Consider the following 23404-nt stretch of genomic DNA (forward strand, 5'->3'; position numbering starts at 1 on the left):
ATTATAAATTTTTTAGATCATGTATTGAACAAATATCAAAATACAATGTAAGTTTAACCAAATGTATTAAATTTACATTGAAACAATAGATTTACAAGTATAAAAATATAACAAATATTTAGGTAATATAATATAATATATATATATGGTAGTTGAGGTACTTTATACATACCTATTAATATTTTGAAATTCCAAGATAGATCGCATCAATGCAAAATACACAACTTTTAGACAAGTATAACTCATATCGATATAGTTGCGTTTAATGAAACCTAAGTTTCTAAAAGCTTTCGATTTTAGTCAGGCGATAAAGTTATACCGAGATATCTCACTTCATTCACAATATTGAATACGAGTAAAGCAACTTAGATCATATAAGTACTAGTGTTAACTAATATAATATATAAATATGATCTAAGATTAGCTACTAACTTAGCCATTGATACGAACGTGTACAATGTATTGCCTATACAGGTCCCAAAATGCTGCCGAACACAATTATTGTACAAAATAATAGAAAATAGGTATCAAATTACACTTGTACGATTCGTAATACTATATAATAAATAGTTAAATTAAAATATAAATATGTATTTTATATTTCCTGAAACGCCGAGAAACTGGTTATATAAACATTTTTTAATTATTTATATCTTATAATAATTAATAAATATTTATAAAGGACATAGGTACGTATAGTACATGTTATCATAATGATAACACCATTCTTAATTTAATAATAAAATAATAAAATAAACAATATATTATGAACTTATTCCTCCAAAACCTTGCAGACTCAAGAGAGGAAGGACCATACGATCGCAGAGAATGACATATATCACCAGTCACTGCCTAAGAAGGATACAACATGTCCAGATAATAATCTTTATTTAAACCTATTATGTTAATATTTAATTACTATATCGCGATTATGAAAAAAAAAATTACACATCAGTAGACTTAGATAGCTACCTATGAACGCCTTAATTAAATAATAAAGAAAAAAAATGAACTTATGTTGATATATCTTACATTATGTTGAGAAATTTAAGATCCTTGGTTTATTTTACCATTGAGATTAGGTTTGTTGACTAACGAAATTGACAAATTTTTAGGAGCACCTTCCAGCTCTAACATAATGATGCTGTTTTCTCCAGGATAAGGAATTAGAAATAAAGCTGGAACGTATAGAGTAATTTGTGGTCCAGCCGATGGCCAGTATCGACCAATATTAATCCCGTTCACAAAAGCAACGCCCTTTTCAACATACAACAAAAACATTTGAGCAATTTATAAAATTAAATAAATAATCTCCAATTATTTTTGGTCTGTTATAATTAATTATAAAAAAAACCAACCTTTTTCCAACCAGTAGGATCCAAGTATGTATCTAAAGGTTTTGATAAATTATCTGGCAATGTAAATGTTGTTTTATAAAATGCCGGTAATACGGTTCGTTTATGTGGTTCGATAGTCGAGAGCCAAGACGTTTCGTTCAGAGGGTATGCTATCATCTTCCACGGACCAAGTACATGGTTACCCAAGGTTACAGGTTCAAAAATACCCTGCACATAGGATACATTTAATGAAAAATCAGTAAAATGAATTGTAACCATCATACCTTCCTGTCTTCTATATAATTTCCTAAGTTGATTCTTCCTTGGTTTTCTATTAGAATGCTTAGCTTTTGAACTGTACTGTTTATATTTAAGCTCACAGGTAAATTTTCATATTTTCGAGGTATTATATTCACTTGTACCTAAACAAATTGATAGCATATAGTTTAATTTGAAATATAATTTAATATAGTCAATCCCAGATTCAATTATTATTATTATTTATTATTTATTATTATATAACAATGTATTATTATAGGCACCTATCTATAAATGCAGTTTAGTTTTCTCTCACCATTTTGAATCTACTTCGCAGACTAACTCAAAGAGTTAGGAACGATGATGCAATCAGACATTTCAGCTGGGTATTTGTTATAGCCATATTTTAAATTTGCCAATATTGAATATTGTATTATGTACTTTTTGACGCTGAAGTTGGTTTGTAAGACTGTAGGATTTCGAGTTTGGAGACCGCAGCCGGTAAGCGTAGTAGTTACTCACTACTTGTTTTACTTTAACTTAATATAATATATAACATAGGTATATAGGTTACTGTAGAATAATAGGTGCGTATTCGAGATAACTGATTAGCCAATAAAACCAGTATTCTTCATATTAGGTAAGCTATTTCAATACTCTAGATATGAAATTTGGCAAATACCTATTTTTTGGTAGCTTTATTTTATAACTTTTAAAATAATCATGATAAATAAATTATAAACTCTAATGGCACCATCGTTTTAATCATAAAAAAATAGAAACTATGGAAAAAAAATGTTTAAAACATTAAACTTATGTAGACTTAAGAACGTGTTTTTTTTATAAACCCAAAATTGTAATAAAATAACTATCAAATTTAGTTCAATTGAAAAATTTTTCAAAAAAAAATGATCTTTTAGGATCTTTTACTAGCTAGGGTATGATTGAAACGTTATAACTTATACCTGGTCCAAGAAGATGGTTGCTTGGTCTCTGATTTTGCTAATTGTAAGGTTTACAGGAGCTGTGACGAATTTTTGTTCGTTTGTCAAAATAGTCTCGTACATTACAAATCCTGAGTTTATACCCATGATTTCGAAACCAAGTGGAACATCACTTTCAATCGGTTTAATCCGTTGCGCGACCTTTTCGAAAATACTAACCAATTTCTGCATTTTCAATGTTCCATAATCACCTTTAGGTGCTGTAACGGGTGATATATCGTTTGATACTGCAAAGTTCTTCCATACGGAATTAATTCAAATTAAAATATATTTATGCACACATATATTCACACCACATATTAAAACATATAAATTTATATTATCATTAAGACTTACAGTTTCTTCGAGCAATTTCTTAACTTTAATGTACTTATCGGTTGGATCTCCAGCTTCATTCAGTAGAGCAGTAAAATCATATGAGGTTTCTGATGGCATATAATTTTGATTATTTTTTTTGACGGCACCAGAAGTAAACCCGAAATTCGTCCCTCCATGGAACAAAAATATATTAACGGATGCATTTAACGCTAACATTTCTTTCATGGTAGACAAAAATATATCAGAGCTTATCAAGGTCGATGGTGAACCCCAATAGGACACCCAACCAGTATAATACTCGGAGTTAACTAGCGGTCCTCCGTTTTGAAATTCTTTCATGAGTTGAAAACATTGATTAACTAAAAGTTACGTAAAAAAGAGAGTTCGAAAAATAGTTATCATATTATTATCTCTATGTAGTAGGCAGTTAAAATACTTACAATTGTTATTCCAAGGTCCAAAATCCACGGTAGCATAAACATCAGCAACGGTACCACATTTGAAGTATGAATCTCCACACATATCGGTTGTGTAAAGTAAAGCTTTAGATTTAATGTAACTTTTATACAAATCTCGTAACCATATCATATACTGATGGTTACACGCATAGTAAGTTCCATATTCGTTCTCTACCTATTATATAGCAACGAAAAATTAGTTTTAAAAATAATATAATAATATAAGTTTACAATATTATGATAAGTCTATACTTGAACCATAATGATATTTCCACCATTTCCGTATAAAAAGGGAACGATTTTAGGCATAAGTATATCAAACCATTTAGCAATATAATATTTATAACCTAAAATTAAACAAAATGTATTAAAAATACAATTAATTATATTTTTAAAAATAACGATAATTAATTTACAGAAATACAAAGTCACTTCCTACTTATTTGGGATTAATACACTATTACTATCATAATCCACTAATCATAAAAGCTATATGTATTAGTGGTAAAAAAGGCCGAGACAGTATAGTAACTATCGAGTATGTAAACCGTTCTTTTTACTAATTACGAGTATGTGTTAATTTTTTTAACTATTATTTAATTATTATATTTATTTATATATCTATTCGACTAAATCCGAGAACAAGTTTTTAGTGAGAAATCGCCATACAATATCAATTATAATTAATATTATGCGTCTCGAGAAGTAGACTGTATATGAGGGCTGCATTAATTGATTTTAGGCATAAGTACATTAAACCATTTAGCAATATAATGTTTATAACCTCAAAAATAAACAAATTTCGTAAAAAATACAATATATCAAATTATTGAAAAAATCGATTTAAAAATAATAAAATTGTTTATTGATATGAAGACACCCAAATACATTTAAATTTATTAGTATTTTTTTTATCTGTTACTGTTATTCAAAATATTATTAGTATTATAAAATATATTATCAAAAAAATAAGTTTCATTGTTTTTCTACGATAAACTTTTACCCACCTATCATGTTTAAATATTCAATTAATTATTAATGTTTTTGGGTATTAAAACTTATAGCTTAAAATTATTTATGTAAAATCGTATAAGTCCTACCTATTAAATACCTATATTATAGGTATATAAGATAACAAAGCATATAGGTAATTACAATAATTCCAATTTTTTGTATGTAGGAAAATGTCTACGAAATAAAATAATAAGCAAAAACACTAGATACCTCAAGTTTGTGGGCTTAAGTCTCTAAGTTCTATAATTCTTATATTCTGATATTCAAAAGATTAAGTCAGACTACTTATTATTATACTTAATCGAGTTGTTTTAAGTTTCATGTAACTTATTTTAGATTGTGTTAAAATTATTCAAATTGCCAAATACAGAAAACTATTCCTTAAAAACTAAAAACATAATGCCATAACTATAGTCAATAACAATTTATTGCTATACGTACTTGGATCATTTGTTCTCAGACCATTTTTCGGCACCACATTCAATAACCAAAATGGGAATCCACCCTGAAGTATAAATAACAATCATTTAAATCTAGTTTCTAATTTATTAAAATGCATTAATAGGTACTTACAAAATCTCTTTCAGCGCTTATATATGGTCCAGGTCTGAGCAACAAATACATCCCTTCGTCTTGAACTAATTTCAGGAAATACTCCAAATTAGCTATATCCTCAAAATTATATACACCTGGGTAAGGTTCATGTAAACTCCATTCTACATAACTGAAATGTCATTAAAAAAAATTATATTTTTATCTGTTGTCAACGAATTACTTTACTTCCAGACACACAGTCATTAAAATTAGCATCTTAAATTATGATAAATTTGCTTTTATTAATGTCTTTATTTTATAAATATCACAATTTATAAAAAAAATAAAATAAAAATATCATTGCATTTACAAGAATAATAAAATACATTTTAATATTAATGTGAGGCTTGCATTGTCATTTTTCTGTTAAAAATAAATTATAAGTAGTGCTGAGAACTACTTGTAACCCTAAATAATCATCAAATATTTTTAAATTAAAAACGGGAATTATTTAAATTTTTTTGTCTGCGTATGCCACGTATCCATCATACTATTATACTAAGTGCTGTAAACAATTATCTATCTATAAACAAAATTAATAAATGGAAAATTAATCTAATTATCCACCCTACAGAGCTTCCAAGAAAAATTTGAATTCACGAACAGTTAACTACCATATTATATGATAAAAATTTTAATTTAATTTAAATTCAACAACTGTGTGGAAAGATTTGAAACATTGATTGAAAATAAGTATATTTCCTGAATTTGACCTGCTTAAATAACTGAATGAAATATACGTTGATGCAGAAAACATTAATTAAAATTTAAAATATATATATTGAAAAGTATAGAAGAAAGAAATATGCATTTACTAAAAGTCGTACAAAAGTTTAATATAGATTTATATATAGAATACAATTATAAAACTAGCTTTGTCTTAGTATGAAACGTATTTGTTTCTTACTCTGATATAGTTTTAAAATTGTATTTATGATTTATTGCCGTATTAGATGACCACGGTACATAGGAATTAGAAACCTACTTATAACACGTCCTAATAAATAGATAATAATATATAATATAAACTATAAAGCATTCATAATAAAATATGTAGGTACTGTATATTTGTTTATTATTTTTGTAATTTGTAGATACTCACGTCGATACAGCATTTAAACCAGCTGCTTTCATTTTCTTAATTCTGTCCTTCCAATAAGGTTTAGGAACTCTAAAATAGTGGAGCGAACCGGATACATATCGAAATACTTGGCCGTCTTTTAGGAACTCATTACGTTCGTAATCAACAATAAAAGTGCGCTCAGCTGCCTATACGAATAATTAAAAACGGAGAAATAAGTATTCAACAGACATTAAACATATAACAAGGGATCGGATTTTAAAGCATATGTTTCTTTTTTTTATATATGAGATAAAAATCTAATTTTATACATAAATACGTTTCGTGTCATTCTGATTCAAAATAAACCAATTTTGCTTTTTTCGGTTTTTTTTTAAGTAAATGATTTTTCTATTTTTAATTGCGCTTCTTTTGCAATTATTTTAGCCGTGGAATTTCAATATGATTATTATGGTATAGTAATAAAAAATGTTTTGATTCAATTCATAAGAAATTTAAAAACCTGGAAGCAGTCTAAATGGTTATTTGATTATTATTGTTTTTGTTGCAAATCCATCAAAATACATGGTGTCTAATTCATTTTTAATTTAAATTATTTAATTAAATTTTATACTTAGTTTAAGTGTAATAATTGAACAAGTTTTAAACAAAGTTTAATAATATGTAGTTGCATTACATAGGAGCAGTTCATAGGTTAGATTACGTTCGAGTAGTTATCAATGTCCGTAAGAGGTCTTCATAGTGACGTCAAACTTAATAATAATCTCTAAAATCTAAACCATTTTTTCTATAGAAAATGTTATTTTGTACACATACAAGATAAAATTTTCAAAATATTTTGATTCTTTTAGAGCTATATATATGGAATGAGACATTTTAGATTTTTTTTTAGTTTATTTTTAATAATTGCCGGTAAATAATTTTTTCCTTGGTCGAATACTTGAACATTTATTACAAGGTTCCTCATAAGTTGTTATAATAACAGTTTGAAAATATTAAAGATACCAATTTAAAAACTAAACTAGGCATTTAAACAAAAAATTACGATTTTATTTATTTTGTTTTAATTTAAAAATATTATTCGTGGGTACTGGGTACTTCAAACTTTTAAAGTACCTATATTACAAAATGTTATACATACAATGTTATTTTTAAATGCAATGTTTTCGGAAAAAGTTAATTTAACCTACCTACTGTGTTACTATAATAGTAAAATGAATTACTTAAATAGCAATAATATCATATAATATACTAAATTAATATAGGCTGACCGACCGTCTTTGCTCAGAATCATTTTTCGTACCCAATTATTTATCATTGAATTCATCAATTACAGTGGCCCACTCGAAACCTACTGTGCATCAAAGTGGTGCAAATTGCACTCAAGTGCACTTGCCAACCTTTTTAAAGGTTAAAGGGTTTTATTTTTAAAAAAAAATGTGGGTACTAGTATTACTCTGCTGTAAAGTAGGATATGTAGAATTTCAATCCGATGATATAAAATAATTTTATTCGAAAAACGATTATGAGCGAAGCCGTCTGTCAGCCTATAATATTACTAACGATTAAATTATAAAATAGATTTTTTAGATTTTTTGGTTACAGTATGATCTACTTATGATAAACCTAGTTTTGAATTTTCAATCCTTATAGTGAATAATGTTGTACAAATTTAAACTTCAAACGCTCATAAAAAATTAATGTGAGTTTCCGGTAAACTTTTTTTTTGATAAAGGTAAAAAAACTTATGAGGTTTTTCGTACTGAATTTTCAAATCTTAGATACAAAAACAATAATTTTTATGAATTCCTATCACAAAATTTTAAGAGAATTTTCGTGATCTTGATGAATATTGTCAAAATTCTACCCTTTCTGACGCTCATAAAAAAATGTTTGTGAATTTACACTTTACGCTTAACTTTTCATTCAATTATACTTTATGACGAAGTAGGATGGATGCCATGTATATTGTACACTGTACAGTTGGCATAACACGCATGGGTTTATTATAGTGGAAAATTTGAAAAACACAGCTGGGTTGAATATCCTTAAAAATGTTGTATTTAAATAGATGAAATGTCCTTAAAATTTTATTTTTTTTTTTTATTTTCAGGAGAAAATATACAATCAATATCATGGAAATAATGAGTATAATATGTATGGGTTTAGAAAAAAAATAGAACATGAGTTTCAATTTGATTTCGTCTAGTGTATTTTTTTTTTTTTAATGTAATAAATCTCTGCACAAGGCATTAAAATATTTAAACTCAAAAAGAAATGGGAAAAAATTATTGCTTAGTAAAATAATATTTTTTTTCCTTCTTCCTTATATGTAGGTGATATACTGATATTAAATTTTACAAGTGGTACCTTTGGTGTCTCTTTGGATTCTGGTCCATTTCTAAATAAAACGTATAAAATATAAATAAGAGCCAGTTTCAAAATAACGAATAATACAACAATGAAAAGACACTTTGACAGTTTTTGGTTCCACCTCACTTTTCGTTTTTTTATCAATGATCTGAAACACGATACAATTATAAATTTATCCAAACATAAATCATTACTGCATTTAAATTTAATTAAATATTTAGTTATTTGTAATAAGTATGAATATTAATTTATTATAGTAGGTACTTTACTTACTGTGTTTCACAATTTTCAGACAATAAACCCATATTGTATATTTGTATTATATTTGAACTTTAAAGTCTGAAGGTATTAGCAGTTGAGTTAAATATTTATCTAGCAAAATTATTGTTAACTGATTTATCCGGATGCATGTTGTTCGATAAAATAAATTCGAAGAAATTTAATTTTCACCGAGAAACGATAATAACAAATTATAAAAAGTAAAATTATTAAATGTCTAGTCTTATTTATATACCATTCGTAGTTGTCGACATATACAGTCCTTAGTATAGTATGGTTCAGATGAGACTGATAAAATATGTGTATAAAATATGCTTTGATCTGTCCATTGGTATATAAATTAATATATAAAATCTCAATAGTTGGGTAATATGTTGTTTTGTATTTTTAATAAAGTGGAATTTTATTTTATTCAGTCGTTTTTATATCCATTAACAGACTAGGTAATGACATAACTTAATATAATATTTCAATAATTGTCCTTGCTTAGTGTTGGTAAGAATAGATATTATACACTTTTTTGAACCACTGATAAACGGAATAAACTGATTTATTAGAAAAACGAACTGTCACATAACATTAGGTAGAAACGTTTATAAAACTATTAAACTTAAAAAAATGTTTGTTCTCTATTTAAAATTCATAGACTGGATGCATGCTGACTACATGCAGATGATATTGGTTTTAATGCAATAGGATTAAAATTTAAACCTGCGTAGTGCGTAGGTACTACAAGTTACTTCAGAATAGACAGGAATAGTTTGAACGGCCAACCGGTTTCTCAGCTAATGACCAGTATCACGTTAGACTGCTCACCGCCCTTCCATCCGGAATAAAGACAGGTTTTTTTGGCTCATCGCCTAATCTCACCATAGTTTTTTAAATATCAAGGTAGATACACTATTTGACGGAATGTTCGAATCATTATTATAATAAATGCTTACTGTAGACAGAATTGGAAACAGAATATGGCTTTCAAAATAGGTTAAGCGCGATCAAGTGACTTGATTTAGGTCTGTTAGTAAGTATGGAAAAAAACTCAGGAACTCTATGTGCTGTTCAAAGTTGACAAACCAACATTCAATAAGTCATCGTAATAGACGTATTAAATTTGAATAATTCAGTGATGAATAATTGCATACTAAAAATAATTTTAGCAAAGTCTGTCTGCCTGTCAGTCTATATAATATTACTAATAATAATTTACGATATATTTATAGGTATCGCTATTAGGAATAGAAATGTATAGGACTAGGAATTTGTAGCATTTAAATTTTTTTTCATAGCACTTCAGGACAGCTCATAAAATACAAAATCCAATAATTCATGCATCACAGAGGCAATTTTTTTTGCATTGTTTTGCATTTTTTTATGATATTCGTGAATAATTGCATTTTTAGTACAATAACAACGCCTTAAGGGCTTAAGTACAGTACAGATTCAGATAATGCATTTAGTAACTGTTTATTTATTGGTCAGGCTACACACAGTAGTGTATACTATATACACACTTAAAATAAACCATTATTACATAGCTCACAAGTTTTTACAAATGCAATTCTAGCTGAACTACGAGAAAGTAATTAAAATACTTTGTCAAAGTACTTTTTACGAAAACAGGTATTTAAAATACAAATTTCAGTTGGTAAAAATCCTACTTGAAAATTTTACACTAGGTTCCTCATAAATTGTTATAATAATAGTTCGAAAATATTAAAGATACTTGGGCACAATTTTTTATAAGCATTTGAAGAGCAAATTTACGTTAAAATAACAAACATATATAAATTATTTTGTAGTTAAAAGTTTATAAAATGTTCAATTTTCATACCTAAGCCAAGAAATGTAATACAAGGTTTAAGGTTACTCGTTAGTAGTTCGTATTGGAACCAAAAAACTAAAAAATATATAAACATTTTTTTTTTATGAATATATTATATTCTAAGTTTTTCGACTAAACTAAACATTTAAACAAAAAGTAACAATTTTGTTTATTTTCTTATAATTTAAAAATATTCGTGGGTACTTGAAACTTTTAAAGTACCTATATTATTATATTTTATACACACAAATACACAATGACATTTTAAAATAAAAGGTTTTGGAAAAAGTTAATTTAACCTTATACTAAAAAAAATTACTTTAATACCAATATTACTATAAAGTATACTCAATTAATTTATACATTGTCACAATTCAATAAGAAATACACGTCAAGTACGTTTTTCATGAAATAATCATTAATTTCCTGGTATAGTTTTAATTTGTATTGTAATCATTTATGGTAAAATTGCAATTTGTATAATACAATATTATATACTTAAATATAATATACAATGACGGCTTGACGTTTAACGTGGTCTTTAATTGTTTTGTGGATTCCAGAACCATTTATGATAATTTGTGGAATACTTTTACTTTCATATACATATATTTTTCCCCTTTAGCGAGAGGCCCAAAATTCGGCTGGCACTGATAATATAATATGAGATACTACATTTTAAGATGGGGATTTCTGTAAACACAGGCACCTGTCACATTCTTCAAGACCTGGAGCCTTGGTCATATTTATAATTATAGAAACATAATTTTTGACGAGCCTGAGTGTGTGCAATAAGGTTTGTGGATCATTATATATTTTTTAGATCATGTATTGAACAAATCTAAAAATACAATGTTGGTTTAACCAAATTTATTATATTTACATATTTTAATCAATGGATTTGCAACTATAAAAATTAACAAATATTTAGTAGTAGAGATACTTTATGCATATTAATATTTTTAAACTCCAAGACAGAGCGCATCAATTCAAAATACAGAACTTTTATAAACGTATAACTTGTATCGGCACAGTTATTGCGCTTAATGAAACCTAAGTTTCCAAAAGCTTTCGATTTTAGTCAGGCGATAAAGTTATACCGAGATCTCTCACTTCATTCACAACATCGAATACGAGTAAAGCAACTTAGATAATATAAGTACTAGTGTTAACTAATATAATATATAAATATGATCTAATATTAGCTACTAACTTAGCCATTGATACGAACGTGTACAATGTGTTGCCTATACAGGTCCCAAAATGCCACCGAACACAATAATTATTGTACAAAACAATAGAAAATAGGTAACAAATTAATACCACGTGGATAACGTTGTACACTTGTACGATTCGTAATATTATATAATAAATAATAAAATAAAATATAAATATGTATTTTATATTTTCCGAAACACCGAGAAACTGGTTATATAAACACTGTTTAATTATTTATATCTTATAATAATTTAAAAAGAAATTCATACACAATGTAGGTACCAACTTTAACTTCCATGTTATCAAAGTGGAACAAATAATTTATAAATTGTAATCACTAAATAAGAAGTTGATTCACTCTTAGAAATTCTTTGTTCAATTACATTTTTGAAATGTTGAAATGCCTACGTAGCGTTGCGGTAGTATTTAGCAGTAATTGAATTTTATTATAGATTTGGCACCTTATTAAGTACTATTATAAAGTAACTAGTAATTATAAAATAGTTTGATGATTGTTATCTTTTGAAAATATATATTTAGCAATAATTATTACATACTATAAACTGTTATGTGAGTTTTCCAGTTACTGCCTCAAATTCTCAGGTATTAAAATACAAACTTGAGTAGGTAAAAAAAATTTAAATACTTTACAAGACTAGCTAATGTGAATCGTTTATTAAACAAAAACTATATTTTTTTTATAATAAAATAAACGTAATTTTACTACTATTTAGTATTCATCACAATTTTCCTACAAATATTCCATTAATTCTTTTCTGCTAAATCGTATTTATTGGGAACTATGTAGTATCGTCATCCAATCTCGACGAACACCTTTACTTACTTACTTAAGTGTCTCAACTCTCAGCCATGTATAATAGCAAATTAAATACATAGTTAATGGAAGACAACTCACAGATGAATCAAACATGATAATATAGTAAATAAAATAAAAACAACAAGTTAACATGTAAATGTGGATAACAATAATTGTGCAATAGACAAACGTAAATGTTAAAAAGTAGAAAATCGAAACACTTTTACTGCCTCAGTAGGTGATGAGTGATGACAAATATAAAAATAAACACATCACTCAGAATCTAAAGTTGGGGGAAGACTGTATTTATACGCAAAATCAGTATTATTAATTATTATTGTCTTATGCAGTTCATACATAAACGCAAGTACATGATATTTAAACCAAAATAATGTTTAAATTGTAATTTTCTATTCATACTTTTAATATTTTTTTGAGCTTTTAATAGATATTTGACATTTTATAGTTTTTTTAATCTTGGTTATTATAGAATCAACTTGATACATGGTATTTACTAAATAAAAATAAATAACATACAGAAAATAAATTAATTCCAATCGATTGAAATGATTGAATGTATTTGTGAAAAAAATAAGAGCTATAGATTATAAAGAGATTTTTAGAACTTTAAGTACTTTTAATGCTATTTAAAATGTGTTTTAGTAAAAACATACCTTATAAATTTCATCAATATTTTGTCCAATTCAAAATCCAAAATCAAATGAGTAGGTAATGCAATATATTTCTCAAGTATTAAAATTCACATTAACTTAACAATAATGTAAGTAATTTTTTAAAAGACATAATGGCATAAATAAAAAATAGGATTAAAAAGAATTTTAAAAAAAATTCGATATCCATGTATTTTAATATCACAAATACACTATTATTTACAAAAGTTCATTTTTTTTTAAAATAATAATTTCAAATTTGTAAGGGTGAACATTCATAATAATAAATAAAAAAAATTGTAGATATACCTACATATAATGCTTAAAATACTTAAATATTCTTATAATATATAATATATATAATATATAGGTACCTCCGACAAACATTTCAAGCTCAGTGCTCACTGTCATAGGGGAGAATCAAAACTACATTTTGTTGACAACTTTTTAAATTATCGATAAAGTTAAAAGAACAAATAACTAACCATTAGATATTTTACACGGAGGACAAGTAGTAACTACATATATTTATTCCCATAATAACTACATAATAGATAACATGCTGATTATCACCATAATAATGATATGAAAATAAATTAAACTAGGTACTAATTTTAACACACTAACCACAATTTAATTAACGAAAAATATCAAGTGTAACCAGCATTGTTAATGATTGGTTTGCAAGACATTGATAGGACCAAAAAGAATAGGTTTATCAGTTAACGATATTGACAAGTTCTCAGGAACTCCTTCAAGTTCCAACATGACGATGGTATTTAATCCCGGTTGTGGAATTAGAAATGTAGCTGGAACATAAAGAGTTATTTGTGGTCCAGCTGATGGCCAATATCGCCCTATATTTATTCCATTCACAAAAGCAACGCCCTTTTAATAACAAAATAATAAAATTAATTATGCAATAAATATTAAATTTATTTTATTGATTTTAGTCAAATAATAATTTTTTTTGAAAAACCAACCTTTTTCCAACCGGTAACATCCAAATAAGTATCCAAAGGTTTTGTTAAACCATCGGGTAATTTAAATTGGGTTTTATAAAATGCTGGTAATACAGCGTCTTTTTGTGGTTCAATCGTCGAAAACCAAGACGTTTCATTTAAAGGGTACGCTATCATCTTCCACGGTCCCAATACATGACTACCCAATAATACCGGTTCAAAAATACCCTGTACAAAGTATAATTTAGATAGTAATGACATTATGACAAACCGATAAATTAGGTACAACGTAACCAGTACTAACCTTACGGTCTTCCAAAAAGCTTCCGAAGTTTATTCTTCCTTGATTTTCAATTAAAATGCTTAGCTTTTGAACAGTACTATTTATATTTAAGCTAATAGGTATATTTTCGTATTGACGCGGTATAATTTTCACTTGTATCTAAAAAAAAAAAAATGTTTAGTACCTACCTAATTATGGAAACGATATATTATATCGATATTTTCTAAGAATAAATTGATATATAATATTTAAGGCACTCATAAAAATAAATAAGCTAACTAAAAGTCTCTGTCAAGACTCGTGGGAGAAGACTTCAAACACAAATAAACTAAAAGAAATTAAAACATCAATCGACCCATGGAAAACTCCTTCACCCTCATCCAGGCACGAAGAAATTGTTACCACAAGAACTCGGATTGGACACTCCCGTCTAACACACTTGCACCTCATAACAAAAGAAGACGGCCCGACCTGTGAACTCTGTGACAAAGCGCTGACAATCAAACATATCACACTTGAATGCCCCAAGTTCATCAACTCCATTTCTCGGAAACCCATCAACAATGCAACAGGCACTTGGCGAAGAGAACACCAAAAATATATACAACTTTTTCAAAAACATAGGCTTAGCATAACTAATTTAGAAAAGTTATTAATAATTAAATAATTAAATGTACATATATCCTACAAACTCCCTCTATTGTTAAACATAATGTATCCCCATAGTTGTAAGACCAATACCCAATTAATAATATTTTGTAATTTTTACAGGCTAATAACCTCAGGAGTTGAAGCCTTATTTAAATAAAATAAAAAAAAAAAAATATTTAAGGATGTACTGATATTTGATATATTCTGAAAAAAATATTGTTATTTTGATGTCAATATTTGCTCTTCAATAATATCGAAGTGCTGATATTTACAAAAACAAAAATTCCAAAATCAGAAGAGTATTGAAATCCTATATTATTAACAACCATACCGATTATACATAACCATCGGTAGTGGAGTTTACTAACGCTTCAACAGTTCAACAACTTATCTGTTGTTTGAAAAAGTAATATCGATATTATTTGTAACAATATATCGTCATTCGACACATCGATATTAAGGTTTTCAATGTATCAGTCCTCAGGAAAATTTTTCTGCCCTAGGTATATTATAAAATTATTAAGTATCATACATAGCGCATACCTGGTCCAAAAATATGGTTGCTTGATCTCTGATTGTACTAATAGTAAGGTTTACAGGAGCTGTGTCGTCTTTTTGATCGTCAGTCAAAATAGTTTCGTACATTACAAATCCCGAGTTCAAACCCATGATTTCGAACCCAAGAGGAACATCGCTTTCTACCGGTTTTATCCGTTGCGTGACTTTTTCAAAAAGACTAACCAATGGCTGCATTGTGAATGTTCCATAATCACCTTTCGGTATTGCAACAGGTGATATTTCATTTGACACTATAAAATTCTTCAACATTGAATCAATTAACAAAATGAATATATTATGTATATCAAGTCTATCTATATTATGAAAACTTACAGTTTCTTCGAGTAATTTCTTAATTTTAAAGTACTTTTCGGTTGGATCTCCTGCTTCGTCCAGCGGAGAATTGTAATCATATGAGGTTAATTGAGGCAAATAACCTGGATTTTTTAAGCTATCGTATTTGTTGGCACCAGAAGTAAACCCAAAATTTGTACCTCCGTGGAACATATAGAAATTGATCGATGCATTCAAGGCTAGCATGTCTTTCATAGTTTCCACAACTTCGTAACTACTGATGATAGGCGATGGTTCACGCCAATGCGATAACCAACCAGCATAAAACTCGGAGTTCACTAGTGGCCCTCTCTTTTGTGTTGCTCTCATATATTTAAAACATTGGGAAACTGAAACCCGAAATGAAAGAAAAATTATGAAAAAAATTAATATTGATGTCCATACGTGATACGTGTATGTAGCGTATACCATATGATACTTACCATCTTTAACCGAGGCGCCGAAATCAACAGTTGCGTAGACGTCAGGTATAGCACCACATGTAAAATAATTATATCCACATCCATCAGTTGTGTACAGTAAAGCTTTATATCCAACGTAACTTTTATACAAATCTCGTAACCACAACATATACTCTTGGTCGCAGGCATTGTAGCTACCATATTCATTCTCCACCTAAACGCAGAAAATTGAAATTAATTTTCGATAAATGTGGCGTGCGATTATATAGGTATTATAATTGACTATACCTGAACCATAATTATGTTTCCACCATTCCCATACAAAAAGCGGTCAATTTTGGGCATAAGAACATCAAACCATTTGGTAATGTAATGTTTATAACCTAAGATTGAATAAAAAAATTATATTAGTGCAGTTTTTTGTATGGTTGATATTTTCATAAATCATTGATTTATTTATGCCTTATGGAAACTAGACTATACAAATAATAAATAAAGGGTTGATCGTAACAATAGAAACCCCTAATGCGTACTTGGATCATTAGTTCTCAGACGTTTTTTAGGCACCACGTTCAATAACCAAAATGGAAATCCGCCCTAAAACACAATAAACAATAATTTTAATTCGGTTTCTAATTCATTTTCATAAATATTTACTCACAAAATCTCTTTCGGCGCAAATATATGGTCCTGGTCTAAGCAACAAATACATGCCCTCATCTTTAACTAACTGCAAAAAATACTCTAAATCGGCTATATCATCAAAGTTGTATACGCCTGGATATGGTTCATGTAAACTCCATTCAACATAACTACAATAAGTACAATATTTTTTTATTATTTACTTGACAATCATTACGACTCAATAACGTAATAATTATAGCATTAAAGCATATTTTGATATTATATGTTTAAGGATTTCTAATTATCCAGTTTGTTTTTAATTTATATTTTTGTTTTTAGAATACAAAGATTAGCTTAATACAACGAATTTGATGATGTTATATTATTAGATACATATTCTTATAGATAGACAATCTACAATGTAGTATGTAAGACGTAAGTACATAGTTCTTTTAATAAAAATTATTTATTTTACCTGCATAAAATATTTATATAGTAACACTATTTAAAAATATAAAACGAAAGTAGGTATAGTATTGATTTTTTTCAACAAAATCTATTTAAAAAGAAGTAGGCAAATGGGTAACGCTTTGCTGTACATTAGATGTCTAGAAAAGTCACTGTAATGGAAGTGTTAAATTTGAATTCAATTATATAAAATCATTCAATCACGAATCTGAGCGAAGATGGGTTTGTCAGTCTATAATTTATATTAATAATTATATTTTATGATATTATTGTGGTTAAAGTAATTTATTTAACTTCTAGGCATTAGTACTACAAAAAGCTAAATCAATTTTTGCCAAAAAAATTTCATTTGAAAATTTAATTGTGTGTTTAAAATAAAATGACATACTTTAAAAATTTCCAGGATAATATTTTAAATTACAACAAAATAACTAAAATCGTTATTCTTCGTTTAAATCTTTAATTTCATTCAAATTTTAACTTAAAATGCTTATATAAAAAAAATGTATTTATATATTTTTTTAGATTTTTTGGTTACAGTAGATATTAACTATTTATGAAAATTCTTGTTTTAAATTTTCAATCCTTAGCTATAAAAATTGAACATTTTATAAATTTTAAACTACAAAATAATTTGAAAATTTTCAAGATTTCGATGAATTTTGTCAAAATTTAAACTTTAAATATTTATTAAAGAAAAACGTGCGATTGAATCCCTAACGTTCTCAACTAATATTAAAACAACTTATGAAGAATCTTGTATAGAATTTTCAAGCAATTTGGCCCAACAGATAAATTTTATTGTCATTTATAGAAGAAAAAAAACTAAAAAACTTTCAATTTCAAAATGTTCTCTACGAATAGCTCAAAACGAGTCAACATTTTTATATAAATTGTATCAAGTATAGAAAATTATAGAATAAACATTTCGTGACAATTGCAAATACCTACGATTTGTTGTTTATAAATTACAATATAATATATTTACTTACGTTGATATGGCATTTAAACCAGCTGCTTTCATTTTCTGAATTCTGTCCCTCCAATAAGGTTTAGGAACTCTAAAATAGTGTAACGAACCGGAGACATATCGAAAAACTTGACCATCTTTTAGGAACTCATTTCGTTCGTAATCAACAGTAAAAGTAGGCTTGCTTGTCTATAAGTAAAAAAAAAATGGTTATACACACATAATTTTTTCATCAAAGGTAAAACTCTATAAAACCAATTTTTAAGAATATTTTTTTTTATTTTACAAATAAAAATCCGAAAAGCAGTACAATAATAGTAATGTGTTATATTAATTTTAATAAATTACAATTTGGATTTTTGATCTCAAAACTATTTCACGTGAATTCATATTGTTCTGAATCGCTTAAATCGTGTGCTAAGGTTATTGTAATTTTTTCATACGTTCATTTTTACATAATATACACACCATTTCTTGTATGACAGTGCAATTTGTATGAATTGAATAATTTAAAGTTCTATTCTTCTAAAATTTAGGCTATAATGGTAGAATATACTATAAGTACCTATTTCAAAATAAAAAATGTACTAACCTATTTTTTTTTTGGTACAAGTGAATATAATACCTTGTCATATGAAAATACATACCTTAGCTTACCTAATTATAAGCTATACAGTTAAAAAGCTAAGCACTCTAATAGAAAATCAACGAAGAATCAACTACAAATGCTTTATTGGAGACAGAAAGGTTAGTTGGTTAGGTTGTATAGTTCACCGCATTTATATATATATATATATATAATATCTAACCTTATTAGTTATTACTGTAACACAAAATGGGGGATATGTGAAGTTTGCGACAGTGCAAAAAAGTTTTTAAATGATGAGTAATTTTAAGAAAAAAAAATCTATACACAGGTATTTAGGTGTAACATATTAGGCTTAAGCCTTAAAGTTATTATTTTCACAAAAATTGTACTGTACCTAACTAATAAAAAAGTTTTCAGAAAATTGTACAAGTACCTACCTACATTTTTTGCAGGACTGTCAATAAAAATGTTTCCAAAAGCAAAATATAACAATTTTTCTGTTAAATATATATTACATGTAGATATCCAAAAAGTAAATAATGATATAAACTTCAAATTTTAAATTAAATAAACACTAATTTTAGTATAAAATATTTATTGATACAATTATTCTTACTAATTAATACATGGTTGTATTTTATACATTTGCACGTACCTACAATAGACAGGTAGGTACATTCAAATTTAAAATTAAAAGTAACCGACTCTGTTGTGTAGTAGGAGTCAAGTGTACCTCGTCATTGAGTAGCCACTGAAATAGATGTGTTAAATTTAAATTCAATGATTCATGACCAAGGTTACCAAACAAGAGGTTTAAATCCAAGTTCGAGGGAAAACTTGAAAATTCTCAATACTTTTTAAAATAATATTATATACCTATACCTAGATATTATGTAAATATACCTCACGAGTTGGTTACCTGCTCTCTGTGGATATGCGAAACTATTAATTTTTTAACTCTAATTTAAACAAATAAATCATTCAATAATACAATTTACATAATATTGAGTGTGTATAAATTCCTATTGAACATATTAAACATTATTACTTCTATTAGCTCAATAATTCTACTTATTGAATGTTATATATTTATAATATTAGTATTCATGTAAATATTTATACGTAAGATGATTTCAATATAAAACAAGTCGTTACGTGTCAGTGAATATTTAAGAATTCAAAATATTATATTGTTCTTGATAATTTTTACATACACAATTTACTAACAATAGATTCGAAGTTTCACGATTATATTTTTTTGTTCCGAAATAAATTGATTTTCACATCGTACATGTGTGCATTTTTTCTTAAAACTTTCTTGCAAAATAAGACTGATAATTTTATGGCGCGACTCGGAACAATACCTACATATACCTAGGTTTTCTTAAATGTTAAATAACAATCCCTCTTTTATTCGGCCATGAAGTGTGTTTTTTTTAAAATTCAATTCAAGTTTATGTATTGATTTTAACTATAGGACGTAACTCTCGAAACACTTTTCCATACATTAGACCTTAATAATATGCCCTATCGTATGAGTATAAATTACACATAGTAAATAATAATATATAATGTTATAATATAGAAATACGTTATATAACAAAAAGTAGTATATGTAACAACAATAAAATAAATATGCCTGGTTAGAATGATTTTTCTTCATAGTTTAACTACTGGCTACAATAATTATTACACATAATTTTTCTAATATATTGAAAGATTATATTACTTAATGTTTACTGATCATTATGTGACAAAGTAAATACCTGAACACGTTATAGTATATAGTTAGTTATGGGGGATATATTTTTATTTAGGTATCTATATTAAAAATTGTCATAAATTTAAAACTTGTTTTGGTTGAGAACGTTTTAAATTTACCAACAAGTCGTAAATTATTTTATCGTGAAAACTTTACAAGCGTAGATGAATCTAAAACGTACAAAAAATATACACATTAAACATAAATGTATATTATAATATTAGGTTTGTTTCAATTTTTATTTGATATCTGAGCACGAGTTAACCACATAATTTAATAAAATATTTATAATATTATACTTTATAGATGATCTCAATTTATAAGCATGTCATAATCTTGTATAATAATCTGTACTAATTATGTCAGTATATAATATACTTAAAGTTAAAAATCTTAAATATTCTGTAGAAATGTGAAAATCCTAAGTTACACGCACGGACGTAGTACAACACTAAATTTCATGTTATTCCACTATAGTGTATACGATATTATTGTATATAAAAGGAATGAAAAGTAATGAACTAAATCTGTTCGGTTAACACGCAAACAAAAAAATGTTCAACGCGAGGTAAAAAAATCGTCTACCCTGAACCACGAATATACCTATTTAATGCTGCTCAGTGTTGGGTAGCAACGTGACAATTATTAACAGTATTATTTTTTTTCCTTTTTTCACTAATTATTATCGACGTCGCTGATTTTTAAGAATTTATAACTTATAGGTACTTCACTCTGTCGATATAGATATATTATTATGTATAATATTAATTATTCTAACAGACGTGTCGTCGTATATACTCACCTCGATCGTTAATCCCGTCGTGATCCCGGTGACGACCGTGCAGTACAGGAAGACGGCGGCGGCGGCGACCGTCAAACTCGTCGTTGCCATGTTATTGTTTATATTGTGTTATTATTTTTTTTTTTTTGTATAGTAGGTATTAAAAACAATAATAATTGTTATTATTATGTGAAACGCGAGTCACGACGACGGTTTGTCGGGACACTGCAGCGAGTTGTCACGAGCACGTCGCGAAAGCAACAGGACGAAGACGGCCGCGTCGGTGGTGGTGCTCGCCTCGCTCGAGCGTCGCGCGCCGCCCCCCCCGGACGTGGGACGTTGCGCATTTTTTTTTGTTCTAACAATAATATACCACGATGGTGGTCTGTCTCTTGACTCTTGTCTCTTGACCACTCGACTCTCAAAGTCACTGACCTCCGGCAACCACACATATATATAACATATTATACGTGTATTATATAGATTACAATAGATAATATACATAGTAATATTATGCAAGCACTCGTATCCTGCAGCAGCCACGGGTGTATATAGGTATAGCACCGGTTGTAACGTAAAATATATCATCGTATTGCATATTATGATAAACCGATAATATGTTATGTTATGCGCACCACCCGCCGCGGTTAGGTTAGGTTAGAGACGTCTTGTAGATCACGACCGACGATGTCGTACACGCGCGCTTGGGAGCAACAACCAGACGTTTCCGTTTGGCGAAAAGAAAGATAAATGATAATATAGTGTGCAGAGACAAACCATTTTGCGGGGTCTACCATCGTGTTATACATATTAGTATATGATGATATAAAAGCGTGGGTCGCACGATTCGGGGTGTGTTAAATCTGAGGACTGGCTCACCCGCCGACACGAGCAGCAATACATTATAAATACAAATTGCAATATAATAATATTCGCTACGTGAAAATTGCAGTACTTTTATTACACGATACATCTTATAGCATTTTTATGCGTATATTATTTACAAGTTCTGTTACATGTATGTTAGAATCACTTGTGTACACAAGTATGCAGGTGACTAGAGTATATTATTATGTAGGTATTCGCATTTGAAAAATTGCAACGTTGTACGTTTTTTGTGAAATTTTCTACACTCCTGCATGACTATAAGGCTAGATTAAAAATTAGCACTCGACTACTTCAAAATTAAGTACCCGTGAAAAGTCACTTTCAAATACTTTCTTACTCATACGGCCTGCAATAAAACCACCAGAAAAAAATTCACAACTGTATAGGTAAGTCACCAATGACAATGAAAAAGTGCAAAAAACCATCAGATGACGGATTCAGATTTCCTATTGACGGTAGGTAAGCACCACGTATTGACACTACACGTTTAGTGATCCGATGAGGCTCGTCATCCTCGCGTGACCAACCCCCAAGAGAAGTCATCGTCTTGCCGTTAACCGGAACGGTTAGGTTATAGAGATGTACCGTATATTATAATAGTAAATTAACGTTATAAATGTTATTCCAAATAATCAAGTCGGTACACGACTGAGTGCGTTCGCCATTAAAATGTTATATTATTATAACATGTATCAGAGAGCCTCGGGGAACCACGTTTGACCCGAATATTATAATAAATATATAATATTATTTTATGGTCGTAATTTGTATATTATTTTAGGACCGTTTCACGTGTTATATATTGTAATATATTATGGGTAGACATTATTGTGCCTATAAATAATGTCTACAATATATTGTACAATATT

At 27.9% G+C, this 23404-nt stretch overlaps 2 protein-coding genes across 3 annotated transcripts; both read right to left on the bottom strand.

The window, feature by feature from the left end:
• Positions 1 to 871: 871 nt before the first annotated feature.
• Positions 872 to 9444, bottom strand: LOC132952317 (beta-galactosidase-like). 2 transcript variants are annotated; one of them, XM_061024592.1, is made up of 13 exons: positions 8952 to 9444; positions 8711 to 8828; positions 8435 to 8585; positions 6086 to 6252; positions 4963 to 5113; positions 4831 to 4894; positions 3628 to 3722; positions 3358 to 3550; positions 2936 to 3276; positions 2561 to 2836; positions 1622 to 1759; positions 1359 to 1565; positions 872 to 1257 (listed from the first exon to the last, which is right to left on the bottom strand). In XM_061024592.1, exons 2-13 carry the CDS (start codon positions 8740 to 8742, stop codon positions 1048 to 1050), a joined length of 2025 nt encoding a protein of 674 aa, XP_060880575.1. In that variant the 5' UTR covers positions 8743 to 8828; positions 8952 to 9444; the 3' UTR covers positions 872 to 1047. The 2 variants fall into 2 exon arrangements, with proteins under 2 accessions (XP_060880575.1, XP_060880574.1); XM_061024591.1 differs by having other exon boundaries at positions 8711 to 9444.
• Positions 9445 to 13320: 3876 nt separating this feature from the next.
• Positions 13321 to 21905, bottom strand: LOC132952767 (beta-galactosidase-like). Its single transcript, XM_061025186.1, has 11 exons — positions 21669 to 21905; positions 18538 to 18704; positions 17115 to 17265; positions 16987 to 17050; positions 16742 to 16836; positions 16475 to 16667; positions 16032 to 16381; positions 15684 to 15959; positions 14511 to 14648; positions 14228 to 14434; positions 13321 to 14132 (listed from the first exon to the last, which is right to left on the bottom strand). The coding sequence occupies exons 1-11, from the start codon at positions 21756 to 21758 to the stop codon at positions 13914 to 13916; spliced, it is 1950 nt and encodes a 649-aa protein (XP_060881169.1). The 5' UTR covers positions 21759 to 21905; the 3' UTR covers positions 13321 to 13913.
• Positions 21906 to 23404: the final 1499 nt, after the last annotated feature.

Source organism: Metopolophium dirhodum, chromosome 9 (assembly GCF_019925205.1).
Source record: "Metopolophium dirhodum isolate CAU chromosome 9, ASM1992520v1, whole genome shotgun sequence".
Taxonomy (NCBI): Eukaryota; Metazoa; Arthropoda; class Insecta; order Hemiptera; family Aphididae; genus Metopolophium; species Metopolophium dirhodum.